The sequence below is a fragment of the Sciurus carolinensis genome, chromosome 8, assembly GCF_902686445.1.
Source record: "Sciurus carolinensis chromosome 8, mSciCar1.2, whole genome shotgun sequence".
NCBI lineage: Eukaryota > Metazoa > Chordata > Mammalia > Rodentia > Sciuridae > Sciurus > Sciurus carolinensis.
The window spans coordinates 13,678,923-13,693,685 of NC_062220.1; the positions used below are offsets into that span (position 1 = coordinate 13,678,923).

The following is a 14,763-nucleotide window of genomic DNA, read 5'->3' on the forward strand; positions in this document are numbered from 1 at the left end:
CTCATGAAGACTTTTAGGCTTCATCTGATCAAACCCACCTAACATTCCTGTTTTATCTCCTACCACTCATGTCCTTTCTTACTTACTTTGGACTTCTTTAATCCCTTCACTATTCAAGTTACCTCCTGTTTCATGACCCCTATTCTTACTATTCCTTCCATAAGAAACATGTTTTCCCTTCTCTCAGAGATTCATGTGGGAAGTTCTTTCTCCTCCTCTATGTCCTTTTCTCAAATGTCAGTTTCTTCATGAGAACTAATAAGATGGTATCAGAAGCAGTAGCCTCATCAAAACTCTTCGTTACCTTGCACATTTTCCTACAGACAGTTTTTCACTGTGTCAACTTTCCTTTCATATTGTCAGACAATTATCCTCCTTTTCATGAGGTCAGAGAATTCATCTATCTATAAATACAGTCTCTAAAATAGTACCTACCAAAAAATTCCCATAGAACAGAGCTGAAGGAAATAAGTTATGTATGGATCTGCAAAAATGGCAGTATGAGATTTAGAACCAGGGTATCTCTAAGGACACTGGACCCGACATGGCATTTATGGGTACCCAGCAATTCTAAATCAGAAGAGGAGCCACTTACATTACAGTGCCTGTACTCTTCCGGCGAACTTCAATCCCGAAAGGATTCTCCTTAATGAAGACATCATAGAGTCGACTCTCAGAGGTGCTGGTTGGAGCCCTGGTTATGTTCAAGAGGACTGGGACTTCATACCGACTATTGTTGGGATCATAAATCTAGGCCAGAAGAAATCAATTTTAGGTAAGGATACAGATAGGGGGAATGAGTCCTGGTGTTCTAGCATATAGAGGGAGATAACAATATCGTATCATGTAATTAAAAATGACTAGAGGAAAGGATACTCAGTGGTCTCATCACACAAATGTGGATCAAATGTCACAATTAACACCATGAATATATATAGTAATTATCTGTTTGAAAATATTTTAGGCAAGGATTCTACTCTTAAAATCCACCCCCTTAGCAGAACCATGACATCTCTGACAATGTGTCTGGATGCTATTCTTCTTGTCTTCTTTCAGGTCATGATAAGTGGGATTTAATTAACATATAAAGTCAGATTTAACATTTTGATCTGTCTGTCATATTCATTGTTAAGGCTTCTATTGCACCCTTGGGTTCACTTTGACATTAGTACTAACTTGAAAAATCATTCCAAAATCAGAGCAGTATTTAAGAGTGATTTCTGAATTATTTTGTGTGTGGGTATCTGAGGAGATGTGAATTCCTGAAAGTTTTTCAGAATTGAAAAAAATTCCTCCCAAATATAGGAACTCTTTTTGATAAAAATAAACAAATACTTGTTGAAAATTATACACAAACTGATTCAGTGAGAACCTAGGATAAATATATCCTAGCATGACACCATACTAGATACTAAAGATATGACATGAATATGGCAAAGTTATTGTTTGTGGAATTTTTCATTCTAATGGGGAAAAAATGGGAAACCCAGAAGAGATGGATACATTTCTGGACCCATATGACCTGTCAAAATTGAATCAAGACATAGAAAACCTAAACCAATAATTAGTAATGAGATAGAAGTAGTAATAAAAAGCCTTCCAACAACAACAACAATAAAAAGTCTAGTACCAGATGGATTCTCACCTGAATTCTACCAGACTTTAAAGAACCAATCCTAATGCTCTTCAAATTGTGCCATGAAATAAAAAGGGATGGAATACTTGCAAAGTCGTTCTGTGAAGTCAGTCTCACACTCATACCAACACCAGACAAGGACACATCAAGGAAAGAAAACTACAAACCAATATCCCTGATGAACTTGCGTGCAAAAAAATCTTAATAAAATATTAGCCAATTCTATTCAACAACATATTCAGAAGATTGTACATCATGACCAAGTTGGTTTAATCTCAGAGATACAAGGATGATTTAACACACACAAATCAATAAACACAATTCATCATATAAATAAAATTAAGCACAAAAATCACTTAGTCATCAAAATAGATGCAGAGAAAGCCTTTGACAAAATTCAGCATCCATTCATGATAAAATAAAAACTGAAGAAACTAGGAACAGAAGGAACCTACTTAATATCATAAAAGCATATATGAAAACCCCAAAGTCAACCTCATAGTAAATGAGGAAAAACTGAAAGCACTTCTATTAAATTATGGAACAAGATAAGGATGTCCACTCCTACCACTCTTTAATACAGTGCTAGAAAGTCTAGCCAGAGCAATTAGTCAAGAAAAGGAATGAAAATAGAAAAGGAAGAAGCCAAATTATCACTGTTTGCAGATGATATGATATGATATGATATGATATCATCCAAAAGAAACTCCACCAAAGACTGATAGAGCTAATAAAAAAATGTAGCAAAGTAGTAGATTACAAAATTAACATACAAACATCAGAAGCTTTCCTATATACAGTTATACTACCAAAAGCAATACACAGATTCAATGCAACCCCCACAAAAATAGCAAGTACATTCCTCACAAAACTGGAAGAAACAGTCCTAAAATTCATTTGGAAAAATAAAAGTCCCAGAATAGCCAAAGCAATTCTAAATCAAAACAGTAATACTGGAGGCATCACAATGCCTGACTTCAAATATACTACAGAGCTATGGTAACAAAAACTTAATGGTAATGGCATAAAAACAGACACATAGGCCAACAGTACAGAATAGAAGACACAGAGACAAACTCACACATCTACAGTCATCTGATCCTTGACAAATGTGCCAAAACCACATCCTGGAGAAAAGATAACCTCTTTAACAAATGGTGTTTGGAAAGCTGGATATCCATATGTAGAAGAATGAAAATGACTCTCTATCTCTACCTTGTATAAAAGCCAATTAAAAGTGACTCAATGACCTAGAAACTACAAAGAAAACCAGACTAGAATCTAGGCAACTCCTGGAAGAAAGCATAGGGTCAACATTCTACAATACAGGCACAGGCAAGAACTTTTTCAACAGGACCACTGACCTCTAAGAAATAATGCCAAGAGTTTATAAATGGAATGGCATCAAATTAAAAAACTTCTATACAGCAAGGACACAATGAAGAATGTGAGAGACAGCCTACAGAATGGTAAAAAATCTTTGCTAGCTGTTCTTTTAACAGAGGCTTAATATCTAAAATATACAAAGAACTCAAAAATCTTGAACCAAAACAACAAATACCCCAATTAATAAATAGACAGAATGAATTAAACAGACAGTACTTAAAACAGGAAATACAAATGGTCAAAAAATACATGAAAAAATGTTCTCCGTCATTAGTAATTAGAAAAACACAAATCAAAATTGCAGAGATTTCATCTGACAACAGTCACTTGGCAATCAACAAGAATACAAATAATCATAAATGCTGGAGAGGATATACTTTTGTACTTTGGCAGGATTATAAGTTATTATAACCACTATGGAAATCAGTATGGAGGTTCCTCAAAAGGCTAGGTATGGAATTACCATATGACCCACCTATACCACTTCCTTGGTAATTATCCTGAAGAATTAAAATTGTTATACTTTAATCATACAGTGAAACATACATACACATGTTAAAAGCAACACAATTCACAATAGTCAAACTATGAAACCAGCCTACATGTCCATCAATGGATGAATGGATAAAGAAAATATGATGCTTTATACACAATGAACTTTAATTCAGTCATAAAGAAAAATGAAATTATGTCATTTGCATGAAGATGGATGAAACATGAGATCACTGTGTTAAGTTAAATAAGCCATACTTGAAGAGCAAGGGTAGTACATTTTCTCTCATATGTAGAAACTAGAGAAAAAAAGGAGTAGACAGTTGTAGAGAAGTCTCATGGAAATAACAAGCCAAACAGTAAAACAGAGAAAAAGGATAAGGGGGTAGGAGGAGGGAAAGAAGGGGGATGTTCAGGGGAGTGACATTGGTCAAATTTATTGTTATAGTGAGTGCATATACAAATATGTGACAAATAATCCCACCATTATGTCCAACAATAATGGACCAACAAAACATGTAAATAAAATAAAATATGTAAGAAAATAAAGAAATAACAAACACCACAGAGTATTCAGATGAGTTCAAAAAGATGCAAATAGTTCAGACAGAGCTATTGAATGTTTGAGAAGTGGAGTAGGCAGAACTAAAGGCTAGAAACTCTGCAAGTTCATTCATTTTGAACCATTATATACATTCTACAGGCTAATGCTATGGTGAGGACACAAACAAAAAGAGCATCTTCCCCACATTAGAAGATGCAAAAGAACTGAGTTCAAGTTGACTTGAGATTGTGCAAAACCTTTTAGGCCCAGCACACTGATGTGATCTCTTTTGTTTATTCTCTCAACAAACATGTGAATGATTACTCTCCATGAGCTCCTTTGTTAGATTTCAGAAGCACCAAGAGGAAGTTCCAAATTCCAGTTCTGCAGGTTAAAGTTTAATAGAGAAATTGATATAACAACACCTAGTCTCTCCCTTAATGCTTAGATATATTTGAACCATGTAAGGGAAAGAAATCGCTATACTTGTTATTTCACAGATACCTCAAATACAGCATCCAAAAATTAACTTATCATCTCATATACTCTTACATGGTCCAAGTATAAACTATTTCTCACTTCGGTTAATATTACTAACACCTACACAGATGCACAAGAGAAGATGGTAAACATTCTCCAAGATTGCTTCTTCCTTATATGTATGGACTTTAAGATCTGGGGCTACCAGATCTTGTAACCCAACTTTCAGTCTCAAAGATATCCACTGTTCTCTATCTCCTTTCCTGTACTAGTCAAAGCTCAATCCCCACCCTGACCCAAGTAAGTGGAAGTCTTAAAACCTCTCTTTCAGTGTCTTGTCTCTCCAACTATTATCCTGAGAGTAATCACCAACATTTTCTAAATCAAATTAGAACACATCAAACTGTTCCATCAATAAATTCTTACTGCATTTTTAATAGTATAATGATCTCCTCTACCATAGCATGGAACCTAAAAGAGTACTCCTATATTTCAGCTCTGTAAACTTGACTCAAAAAAAGTAATAGACTTGATCAAATTATGTTTTTTGCATATATCATTACTATGGACCCCCAAAATGGAAAGAAACTAAAAGGGCCTGGTCAGTACATGATAAAGTACCATGATTACCTTAAATTGCAGCATCTCATCCTTATGGTAGGTCACCTGCAGGTGCAGGGGGTTCACAGGTGTGGAAGGGAAGGTGTTGGCATACACAGAAGACTTTAAGGAGATGTCAGCTGTGGCCCCATGGGAGTTGTACTGGACATTGCTGACAGAGTACAGGTCATTGACAAAATAACAGTAAGGGACTCCAAGAGAACTGGATTCCTGGAAAGGAAAGTTGATACCATAGATCAGCAGGTAGCATGGAGTTGTCAAATAGATATAGTTATAAAAGGCAATCTGTATGGAAACAAAGCCAACACATCACTCATTCATATAATTATGAATTATTATGTATAATTATACATATAAATATGTAGTGGCAAAAAGTAAATTTCTAGACACAAAACGAAATACTTATTAAAAATATACCACCCTAATCCACATCTACTCTTCACTTGCAGATCAGGTCCCTTGGAAGCCCTGTTTCTATGGAATTGAAGCAGGCACATGGGTACTGGTACTCTGCTCATGAACTTGCAGCCTGAGTGGAAAAGGTCTGGTGTCCATCAACAGCTCAGCTGGTTACCTCCCAGGCGCAGCCACGGGCAATGCAGTTTTCTTCAGAAGCACCATGCTCATCAGGGTAGCAGTCTATTTTTTCTTCGTCCCTGATGATTATGTCCCACTCCACTGTGTATTCCTCTCCAAGGACAAGACTGATCTCGCTGATGATGGCAACCTGAAGAAGTAGAGAATACACAGGAGATGTGTCCTCAGGACAAAGGCCTGGCAAGAGCCAAATATTTTTAGTAACATATGGACGTCAGACCAGACTTTCAACAATCCAGGGAACATTTGAATGTAGTTCAGATGGAGAGAGCTATATAAATGGAAGGGAAATATTCAGTAGCAATGTGGCAAATGTCACTACTCTATCAAAATGCCGTGCCTTAGGTTGTGGAAACAGTGACATCAAATAAAACCCATTGGACTAGTGGGTTGGAAAGCAACAGAGCAATAAGAATCATATGGCCCAGATTCTCATTCCCATTCTTCATTGGGAATCTTTGAAGAATTATTTCCATTCTTTGGATCTCAGTTGTACCAACGGCAAAATTGATAAATTGGGAAAATCATTACATTTCCTTTTATTTCTAACATCCCAGTCTTTTCATTTCTCCAAGCCCAGATGTCCAAAATATGAAATTTGGGGCAGAGGTGATCCCACTTACCATGTAAAATAGTTAACATTTTTCTCTATATTGTTCTTACATTTTTCTCTTATTTAAATAGTACTTTCCAAAGTTAATGTTATTGTTCTCATTTGTCCTGAGCAATAAGATCACATTTCAAAGATTATCATCTTTCTCCCAGTCTCCCAATCCAAATCATCTTGAATATCCCTGTCCTACTAATCCTACCCTAAACTCCATCTCAAGAATGCCTAGATTTAAAGATCACTGTAAGACTGTATGAGAGAATTAAACAAAATGACCTTCTCATTTTGGCACTCCAAAATCAGTGTTACTCCTCCTTCCAAGAGTGAAGCCAAGCATTGTGAGTTATACAAAATTCACAGACTGATACTTGAGGACTATTCTCATTCTGGAGTTATCTTATTTTGCTATTTCAACTTGGAATGTGTTAACTAGACAAATGTTCTTTCCAGGAAAATGATGGCCATTTGTGGAATACTCTGCTAGTTGCCTTCCTTATGGAAAATAGTCCCTTTTTCCTATTTCAGTGTAGAAATCCTAAGTTCCCAAGAGAAGGATCAATGTAGCATAGTCATGGCTATAAAATGCTAAGTTCAAGTTCACTGGAAGTTCCTCATTCAGGCTTTCTTCCTTGATTTAAAGGACTGCCTCTTCACCTTACATCTTCCTTTGGCTTGCCATTTTTCCCCTAATATGTCCCACCATAGGTCTATAGTGACAGGAACTCAGCAATCACTTCCAGCCCCAAGAGAAGAAGAGACCTGGACTCTGACAAACTCCAGCCATTGAACCAATGCCAACAACTCTCAACCTTCTAAACTACTTGTTGCAGAAGGGGGAAATTCAATTTGTTACAATTTTTGTTTTCTGTAATTTGCAGTTGATAAATTCCTACATAATACACTGTCTTTCACAACCCAGCACTGGACCAGTCTTCACAAAACTTGATTGAACTATTGCAGTAAGCTTTGAACTTGAATTAAGATACAAGCTAAAACTTGCCATAAGTTCATTTTGGTTGCCAATCCCCTGCCCAATTATTTCTTGTGTATAAACTGTGTCTCCTTAGCACCCACATTCAAACTAAATAAAGAGTTTCTTTTGTCTTATGTTAATAAGCTTTCTTGGCAAACATGGAGTGAGCTTGTTTTCACATATGCATCCTTCACATGACTTCCACTTTGCCATATACACAAATGATAAACTATTTACTTCTAACTTTATAATGAATGCATTCTCAATAAGTGTTGTCAGGACAAAATGTCAGATGTCATTTATATGTCATGATAGTAGACTTATTAGTAGACTTATTTCCCCAAATTTGAAAGGTCCCTCATAAATCATGTTTACCTGGCAGCTCAATGCCAGAAGGACCAACAGTCCCCATGGTCAGGACCAATTGGAGAAAGCATTCCTTATAACATTAGGCATCAGAGGAAATAATTACAGGCTGCACAGGATGGCCAGGTCTCATCACAACGAATGAGACATTATTTTATTATTATCATCTAACCAAAGAAGTATTCATTAAAGAGTATCATCAAAGTTCTAGTCCTTGAGTGGTGTTTGAGAATGTATATGTTAGAGGGCGATTCCATTCATCCCTACAAATTTTTTAAAAAGTGGGAACTTCAATATTTGAATTCATGGGACTCCTACCTCCCACTTTTACCTTTCAGCATCAGATATCCTCTTCATCTTTCCCTTTCCTCCGACCTATTCTACTTCTCTCTCCTTGTGTCCACTGTAACTACATCTTTCAAAGTGATGCCAGTGAGACAGAGAACTCAGAGGGGCAAGGAAAGTGAGACCATAGAAAGACCATATTATCTTATCCCTGCTCACCAGACCCTCCCTGTCTTTACTAGCTCTGCCCATCACCTCATCATCACTTCTGCTCCCAGCCCTCTGACTTCCCACCACAGGCTCCACAGTGTTCTGGTCGTTCAGGAATCCACGCAATCTTGGCAAGAAGAATCACCAAGATACTATGAAGAATTCTGGAAATAACAACCTCAGTAAATGGATTTTTACCTTCAGGCTAGCATCATATGTGACCTTGGGAGAAGTCTGACTCAGGACACCATTGTGTTTCACTGTAATGTTGCTGGGTTCCTGTGTCCCAAAGATTTTAATCTCCTGAAATGCTAAATTATTAGGGTCCTTGTAGGTTGATTGTGAAATCTTCACATCCAGGCGGTTCTGAAAATCAAAATAACACAATGAAGCAAAGCTATGCCTGTAATACACAGATTCTCTAGTCACTCAAATGTTCCATCCTAGACCAGAAGCTCCCTACTGGTCCGAATGTTCCTTAGTTATCTCTACTGATGCATACTCAATGACTACAAACATGTTTAATAAAATCTGGGGGAGGGGAGACTTCAGGAACACAAACACACAAACATTTTGGAAAACATTATTGAAAAACGCTCACTGCTTTGACTTCTCAATAGCACTGCCTCCTTTTGATATTATTTATGTTGCAATTATTGGTAGTTAAGTGATTCCTGGAAATGTGTTCACCCTGTAGTCATAAATTCAAATGGAGTTAAAAATACAATTACACACAAACCAAGCACATACGTGCTGGTGGAAGACAAAAGCTCACACCTAAGATTCCTGAAAGTATACTCACTTGGGTTGCAGAAAATTCACATAATAGATAAAGTTTATTGACCACAGTATCTAAAAGCAGAAAAGAGAAAAGTCAGACTGGTCTGCTCCCCCCAAAAAAATCTCTTTTATAGCTAAGTGTTGATGCCACAAATGATAAGATTTACTTCCTTTTTACAACTGAATAATATTCCATGGTAGGTAAGTGCCACAACTTCTTTATCCATTCATCTATCAGTGGACACTTACACTGTTTCCATATCTTAGTTATTATGAGTAGTGCTTCAGTGAACATGTGTATGCACCTATCTCTTTAACATACTGATTTCATTTCTCTTGAATATGTATCCAGAAATGGGATTCTGGATCATACTGTAGTTTCATTGTTAATATTTTGAGGAATTTCTACACTGTTTTCCATAATAGATGTACCAATTTATAATTCCACCAACAGTGTGTAAGGATTGGTTCCATCTTTTCCGTATGCTTATGGGAATCTACTTCCTAAGCTACCACACCAAAAATTGTTAGCATCCTGTGAGAAAAAATATTGTTATAAAGCAAAGCAAGATATACACAGTATATTCTTACTGCCACATTGACAGGAATATGCTTTTGATATCATCAGCATTTGTTTATAAATATATTGGAAGAGGATCTTCATATAAGGAATAAATTACAGGAAGACCATGACCATGTCTTCCAGGTGTCTACTGATAATAAATGAGCATCTTATTATGGATCACTGACCAAAGGGACAGTTGTGAGAGAGACAGGTTTCCCTTCCAAGTATGGTTCATCTATACTACCTCTGAACAGTGCAAACAAAAATAAAACTCTTATTTCAAGTGACTTTTCTTACTGTGCCTTGTGATTCAAGTCCCTCTCCCCCAACTAGAATGACCAGCAGGAGTAAGAACCAATGAGTCAAAGATGCAGGAATGGAAATAGCACATTCTCATAAGAGGCTCACCTTTTGTTTCCCCATCATCCCAGAAAAGTTCTCCCGTTGCTTCTTTGTTCTCATTCAGGGCAATGATGAGTCCAAGAGGGTTCCGTCGGCTATGGGAAACAGAGTTAGGTAATACAAAAAGATCAGGGCACAAAGAATTCTGCCAAATGGTCCCTTAAAATTTCAGTGGGAAAAGGTACTAGCAATAGATGGTTCTGCTTTCCTTCTGAAACAAAGGACAAATTAGAAGGTGATTCTTTCTTTAGTATCAATAATGTCATAGGAGATAGAGATATCCCAAATATTATCATTAAACATCTATGTGAGAGACAATAATTTAAACATCAGAATCACTGCAATAGCTATAATAAAGCCAGTGACTACAACTATTACTTAGCATACATATTACTAAAGGAGAAAGAAATTCTAGACAATAATATTACAGTCAGGTCATTTTAGAGATGAAACTTACAGAAACTTACAGAAATGGATGTGAGATATGCTCTTCCCTGACTATCTCAGGAAGCAAAAACACAATAATGTCCATTTATATTAAGGAAACCTCCCTTATTTGATTACTTACTATTATTTTGTTTAGAGAGAAAAACAAAACATTCCAATTATCTGCCTTATAATTTAGAACAGAAAACATAAAACAATGCTCAAAGAAATGGTGCAAGTTCTGGATGTACAGAAAGGGGAAGAAAGAAAGCATTTCATGGGGCATCTCCTCATGTTGCCACACCTCTGGACTCCATCTCTGTGGCTTCTCATGTGCCCCTCGCTGGTCTCATGTTCCTGGTGTGTTCTTTCACGCTTCAGCCCAATGCACAAGTCAGGTTCTCTGATCAACAGAATCACCTGCTTTCATTCACAGTGCAAGTATTGGGATATCCTTGCTAATCTAGGAGAATAAATCCCTCCTTATGACCTCCTCTTTGACCTTTCATTTTATAAGAAAGATTGGACACAGTCACCAAATAACCAAAGCAGAAAATGATCAGTGACACAAAGAGTGAGACCCTAGAGGAGTCCAGGATGATGCTTCCAGAAGGATGGTGGACTAGATCATTTAGAGGACCTGCACACTAAAATATTACTTGACCCTAGATAAATTACAACACACGTTCCTATTAGGAAATATTGCTGTGCCTGTTGGAAAACAAAGGATATATACGAGAGACAAAAATGACAACATAACACAATGAGCTAAATTCACAAGGGTACCCAAAAAGAAGAATTTCTCTGGGGCCAATGACTAATAGGTCTAATACTGGGTCACTGACTGGTAGTCTAAGGTAGAGGTATGAAACCTTCAATTCCCATACAAAGCCAGATGTTAGAAGGGGAAGTAACATGATACCCAGCTGACCATAGTCTAACCGGCTTTCAACCAAAGAGAAGTCAATTCACCTCTGGAGGAATGACACACATCTGTGACCTCAAGATTTGGGAACTAAATACTCAAAGTAATAAGTCAGCATTAAGTTGTGAGAAGAAATAATTAACTATGAATTTTATTCCCCAGAGGAATTCAGCTAAAAGAACTTTCAAATAGAGAATGAAATGACTATGGTTGAAATATATAACAATATTTAGGAGGAAAGAAAAAATCTTCAAGGAGCAAAAAATATTTTTTTAAAATTTGAAAGTCAGAAGTGGTCCCATTCCCTTTGCCAAAAGAGGTGGAGAAAAGATTATCTGTAGATGAAATCTGAGGTTATCTTGGATCATTAAAAATGTAAGAATACAAATAATAAATGCTGACAAAGATGTGGGGAAAAAGATACACTCATGGTTGGTGGAACTGCAAATTAGCATAAACACTATGGAAAGCAGCTTGGAGATTTCTCAAAAAATTAGGAATGGAACCACCATATGATCCAACTATCTCACTCTCCCTGTTATTTATCCAAAATAATTAAAATCAGCATACTGTAGTGATATGGTCACCTCAATGTTTATAGCTGTACAATTTAAAAGAGCCAGATTTTGCAACCAACCCAGATGCCCATCAATAGATGAGTAGATCAAGAAAGTGTGTCATATATACACAATGGAGGTTTACTTGGCCATAGAGAGGAATGAAATTATGGCCTTTACTGTAAATGGATAAAAATGGAAAACGTCATGCTAAGTGAAATAAGTTGGACTCAGAAAATCAAGGGTTGAATGTTTGTTTTCCATCATATGTGGAAGCTAGAGGAAAAGAAGGGGACAAAGGGCAGGGGGAAAATCAGATATTATAAAGATATAGGGAAGATCAGTGGAGTAAAAGGAGATTGAGAGGGAGGGAAGAGAGAAGGGTAAAGGGAGGCGATGTGGAATGAATTCAACAAAATCACACTATGTAAATATGTGAGTATACTACAGGGTATTCCACATTTATGTACACGAAGAAAGCACTAATCAAAAATAAATAAATAAATAAACGAAAGAGCAAAAGGAAGACCAGTAGTGTAGAAGAAAGAGAACAGAAGGAAGGAGTAGGCGAGGAAAAGTGGGGAAATTGGGACTGAAATGGAATAAATCACTTTCCATGCATGTATGATTTTGTCAAAACGAACCTGCCTACTATGTGTAACTATAATGCTCTAATAAAAACAACGAAGACAAAAAATAATATATACCTAGTGACTGGGTGTATGCTCAGTAATAAACTGCTTGCCTAGCATGCTGGAGGCCCTGGGCCTGCTGGAAAGGGCATTAAGTACCGAAATCCAAATGCAACAAAATAGATGAGTTGTGTTTGTGGAATAGCATGTTCTGGATATGGTTGCTCTGTATGTATACTAAAGTATAGCAGGAGATATAGTTGTCAAGGTTAACTTGGAATCAGACTATAATGGGCTTAAGCAACCTCTTAGTGAAAGGTTCAGACTTCAAGCAGGAATGCAACAAGTAAGAGTGTCATGTGAGAAAGAATTCTGGTACCAATGTGGAGAACAGCCTGAAGCTGAACAATTAGAAAAACAAAAACAACTGGTGTTGGATTTAGGCATATTTTCATTAAAAATTTATAATTTTAAAAATTAAGGTAGTAAAGGAGGTTCAAAGAAAAAGACAGAGTTAAAGGCCAAATATTCTCTCTGATATGCGGATGCTAACACACAGTATGTGGGGTGGGGGATGGAAGAACAGAGATTCACTGGTAGACAAAGAGTAATGAAAGGAAGAGGGGAATGGAATAGGAAAGATAGTAGAATGAATAGACATTACTTTCCTATGTTCATATATGAAAATACCACCAGTGAAACTCCACATCATGTACAACCATAAGAATAGGATCCTAATCAGGATAAGTCATACTCCATCTATGTACAATATGTCACTCTTTTGGCATGTATATCTAGAAATAACAAATTAAAAAAAGAAAAAGACAGGTTTGTCACCTCTAAAGAACTCACAGATTATTAAAAACAAATAAGTTAATACTTTCAGGGGCACAGTATATTTGTGCATCTCTTTAGTATGGATGAAGTCTATACTTTTGGAATCAAAAAAGTAAAGCAGAAAAATCAACAACATGGGAAACTTGAGATTTATAGAAGGAGGGAGTTTTTGAACACAGTTTTGAACCAAGAAAGAAACGGCTCCATAGGAGAAAGTAACAGGAAGTCAAGGTTATAGGAGGATGGACAAAGGATCCCAAAACTATAAGAGATAATGAATGATGCAAGACCTGGAACCTTGCATAGACGGTCAGGCCAAGGCAGGCAGGGTGACCAGCTGATCTGACCTGCCCTGAAATGAGTTTTCTCAAGACGTGAGATTTTCAATGATAAAACCTCAAAATCCCAGGAAAGCTGACCACCCTAGTTGCCAGTGTGTTTAGAGAAATTTAAGAAGAGACAGGAATAAGAGCTTTCAAATTCCTTCAGGGTGCAGCTCTTGAGAAGAGGTCAAGGGAACGCCAAGGACAGACTTTAATGTCCCCTCAAAGTCAGACGCACAGGCACACATGCAGCTCAGGACCCTTACTTCCTCACTCCATTCTGCGCTTCAGCATCCTCTAGTCAACATATGGTGACAGAAGAGTCCGGCTTTGTCAGCCTTCCCTTTGAGGACATTCCCAGCCACGCCATACCTGGCCACAGTCGTGGTACTTGGCTGTTGTGTGGGGAAGATATAGCCTCCTCGAAGGTGAAGTCCGATTTTGTCTCCAGGAATTTCCATCTCAACTTTTTGCTTCCTCCATCTCAATTGGCCCCCCTGAGGCAGGCAGACAAATCAGACACATTGGCCTTACAGCACACGGCCCTGCACTGATCACCCACGTGCTGAGTTCTCTATCCACATTCTCCCTTTTCCATTTAGCTGTCACTGTGCATTCAGGCAATCAAAACAGGGAAAGAAAAAAATTAGAGCAACATGCTTCATGGTCAGTTGAGGGTTTGTGAGAATGTTTGTTCCATGCTGAGGCTACTCATTCTATATTATATGACCTGATAGTTCTGAACAAGAATCTAATTCCTGATCAGACTCAAACTGCCCATCAGTCTCTTCAATATTTGATCATGAGACACCATTTGAGTCTTTATCTTATTGTTGAATGAAAGTAATTTTTTTCAGATTCTCTCATGACTAATGTTATGCAGGCTCTCCTGTGAAATTATGGAAAACACTACAGAAATATTATTTAGTGAATGGATGGATGTGTCTGAGAAGTCATCTTGTTTATACAGCTGCAGCTGTGGTCTTAAGAAGTTTAAGTCCAAGTTACTTACAGTCTCATAGTCGTACCAGATGGCATCAGGCACATATGCCATTACTTTCTCTGCACCCTAAAATTAAAACAAATATTGTCCTTCATGACTCAGCCTCTGAGGGG

The 14,763-nt window shown here is 37.2% G+C and overlaps 1 protein-coding gene across 1 annotated transcript in view; it reads right to left on the minus strand.

Annotated features, from left to right (window-relative positions):
• Positions 1-14,763, minus strand: part of LOC124990625 (maltase-glucoamylase-like) — a 188,821-nt gene that overhangs the window by 134,737 nt on the left and 39,321 nt on the right. The window contains 8 exon segments of the mRNA XM_047560811.1: positions 596-750; positions 5,169-5,369; positions 5,734-5,886; positions 8,399-8,566; positions 9,003-9,052; positions 9,954-10,042; positions 14,020-14,144; positions 14,660-14,716. Of these exon segments, the coding sequence (XP_047416767.1) occupies positions 596-750; positions 5,169-5,369; positions 5,734-5,886; positions 8,399-8,566; positions 9,003-9,052; positions 9,954-10,042; positions 14,020-14,144; positions 14,660-14,716 (998 nt within the window).